The sequence below is a fragment of the Austrofundulus limnaeus genome, unplaced genomic scaffold (genome assembly GCF_001266775.1).
Source record: "Austrofundulus limnaeus strain Quisiro unplaced genomic scaffold, Austrofundulus_limnaeus-1.0 Scaffold1281, whole genome shotgun sequence".
Taxonomy (NCBI): domain Eukaryota; kingdom Metazoa; phylum Chordata; class Actinopteri; order Cyprinodontiformes; family Rivulidae; genus Austrofundulus; species Austrofundulus limnaeus.
Window position 1 is genome coordinate 49,303 of NW_013953683.1, and position 2,743 is coordinate 52,045.

At 32.5% G+C, this 2,743-nt stretch overlaps 1 protein-coding gene across 2 annotated transcripts in view; it reads right to left on the reverse strand.

Moving 5' to 3' along the window:
* vwa5b1 (von Willebrand factor A domain containing 5B1) overlaps window positions 1-2,743 on the reverse strand; it is a 77,706-nt gene that overhangs the window by 45,070 nt on the left and 29,893 nt on the right. For both annotated transcript variants that reach the window (XM_014031608.1, XM_014031607.1), the window contains exon 8: window positions 1,895-2,071. In XM_014031608.1, coding sequence (XP_013887062.1) covers window positions 1,895-2,071 — 177 coding nt within the window. The remainder of the gene's footprint in view (window positions 1-1,894; window positions 2,072-2,743) is intronic.

Here is a 2,743-nt window from a genome sequence, read left to right on the forward strand (position 1 = left end):
ATTAAATAAAGTCTAATGTTACAACTAATCGGGGATCCCTTTAAAGTGTGAGAGCTTATGAACGTTTAATATCTTACCTGCTGCAGAAACACATTCATTCTGACTGGACTTTAGAATTGAATGTTTAATGCATCTGGAGTTCAGATTAAAGTGAATTACTGCCATCTAAAAACAGCTCCAACAGCTGATAGTGATCCAGACAAATATTATTTTATAAACCTTTATTTCTCATCAGAAATAACCTCTCTATCTTCAGAAGGATGTTGTTCAAAGACCTACGTACAACCAGTAAGATATTTATGTTCATAACTTCTCCACAGAACCCCCCTTTAAAAAAACTAATACTGTTCTAAGTTGTCCTCATGTTTCTTCATGATTATAATAAAAGTGCAAAATATTACAGCAACAATGATGCAGCTTTAAATAGAAATCTGCTCTCTGCCTCTTTTCATGTCAATTCAAATTCAATTCAACTCAATTCWAATTCAAATTCAAAAATACTTTATTGATCCCAGAGGGAAATTAGGTAATTAATGTAAGTAATGTCAGAGAAATAATCATCTTCTGCTAAAATCAGTTTTCATCAAGTCGTAACTTGAGGTTGTGTCTGATACAAACTGATATCACAAGCTGTCAGTTGATTTGTTGGTGCTTAGAGTTCATATTAGGTAAAGTAAGTAAGTAAATGTTATTCTTTGTGTCTTACACCACAGGTGCCCAGGAACAACTGTCAGCTACCTCCACACCAAACATCTGTGTTTCTACAGTTGATGAGCTGCACACTTTCTGTAAATCAACTTCATTTCACTTCTCAAATATCACTGTGTTTGTCCCCTATATGATGTATTTAACAGATTTTTTTTTATCCAGACAATCAAAGATTTATAAAGGTAAATCAGGAAAATGAACAAGGCTGCCCAAACTTTCACACCCCACTGTATTACCACTATCTTGTAAGAGACTCGATACTCGCTCCGGTTCTTCAGAAAACAAACTTTCTGAGTCCGACGTGGAATCATGGGAGTGAGGCTCAACTCGTGGGCTGCTATTTTCCAAAACCGGKATTTTATAATTTGTACTGCACAGATTATTCAAAATTATTGATGATGTTGATTATAAAAAATAATCAACAGAATTTTATTATCGAANGTTATAATAAGTTATAGATGAGTTATAATGAGTTATAGCTGTGTTATTAGTTTAAAATGAGTTATAATGAGTTAAAAATTAGTTATAATAAGTTATAGATGAGTTATAATGAGCTATGAGTTATAATAAGTTATAGATGAGTTATAATAAACTATAAATGAGTTATAATAAGTTATAGATGATTTATAATGAGTTATAAATGAGTTAAATTATAGATCAGGTTTGAATTATAAATGAGTTATAAGTTAAAGATGAGTTACGAGTTAAAGAAGAGTTATGAGTTATAAATGAGTCATTATAAGTTATAGATGAGTTATAAGTTATAGATGAGTTCTGATAAGTTATAGATGAGTTATAATAAGTTATAGATGAGTTATGAGTTATAAATTAGTTGTATTATAAATGGGCTAAGAGTTATAATGAGTTATAATAAGTTATAGATGAGTTATAATAAGTTATAGATGAGTTAAGAGTAATAATGAGTTATAAATGAGTTAGTTGTAAGTTATAAATGAGTTATAATAAGTTATAGATGAGTTATAAGTTATAGATGAGTTGTGATGAGTTATAGATGAGTTATAATAAGTTATAGATGAGTTATAATAAGTTATAGATGAATTATAGATGAGTTATAATAAGTTATAGATGAGTTATAATGAGATATATAAGTAGGTGCTGATGAGGTTATCTGTAAACCTGTAACATGTTTGCAGCAGTAGAATAAAATGGAYGCTGCAATAAATACTTTGACACGATGAATGTTGACTCCGCTCATACTGCCGCTTCTGTCGATGAGGAAGATGAATTCTCCATGGACCTTCCTCAGGTCGGAGCAGACAGATTTGAGGTCAGGACAAAAGTTCAACATGGCCACAGGGTTGTGGAGGATGTCTTTATGCAGTCTCCTGTGAATCACCTCTACCTAGAAAAACAACAACATCATTTGCATAAGATAACCTTTAACATGTTCAGATAGAAAAGATAAGTGATGCAGCTGATGAAGCACATCAACTATGGTAAATGTGCAGAAAAGTCTAGAGAGAGTGGGCCTCGCCTCTGGACTGTTTCCATAGAAACCCATTTTTATGGCTTAGTGCCCTGGTCTCCTCCTGTTTAGGTCTGCTGGTCATTTAACAACCTCCTGGTGGCCTGATGTGCAGATCAGTGAAGGCTTCTGTTCGATTAAAAAGCCTACAGCTTGGATATTTACTGACTGAATTATTTTAATTAGGGTAATAGATTAATAATGTTAAAAACACTTTACTTTCCCTTCTAATGAACATCATTGTGCTGAAAAATCCTGCAGGAAGAATTTGAGCATTTTAAAGGGATCCATAATTAGTTGTAATATTAAACTTCATTTGATAAACATTTATTTTAACTGTAAAATAAAGACTGTAAAAATGCTGTAGGCTGTTTAGTTTTGTAAATTTTTAAAAATATATTTTAACACGGACGGAGCTATTTTATTTACACACAAAGCATTCTGGGTAAATGATGACGTGGATAGGTCCTCGGTGTGAGTGAGCTGTATCCACCATCTTGGACAATATCTGATGATCGACTCTTTTAAATGAAACCAGAGAGCGTTGAC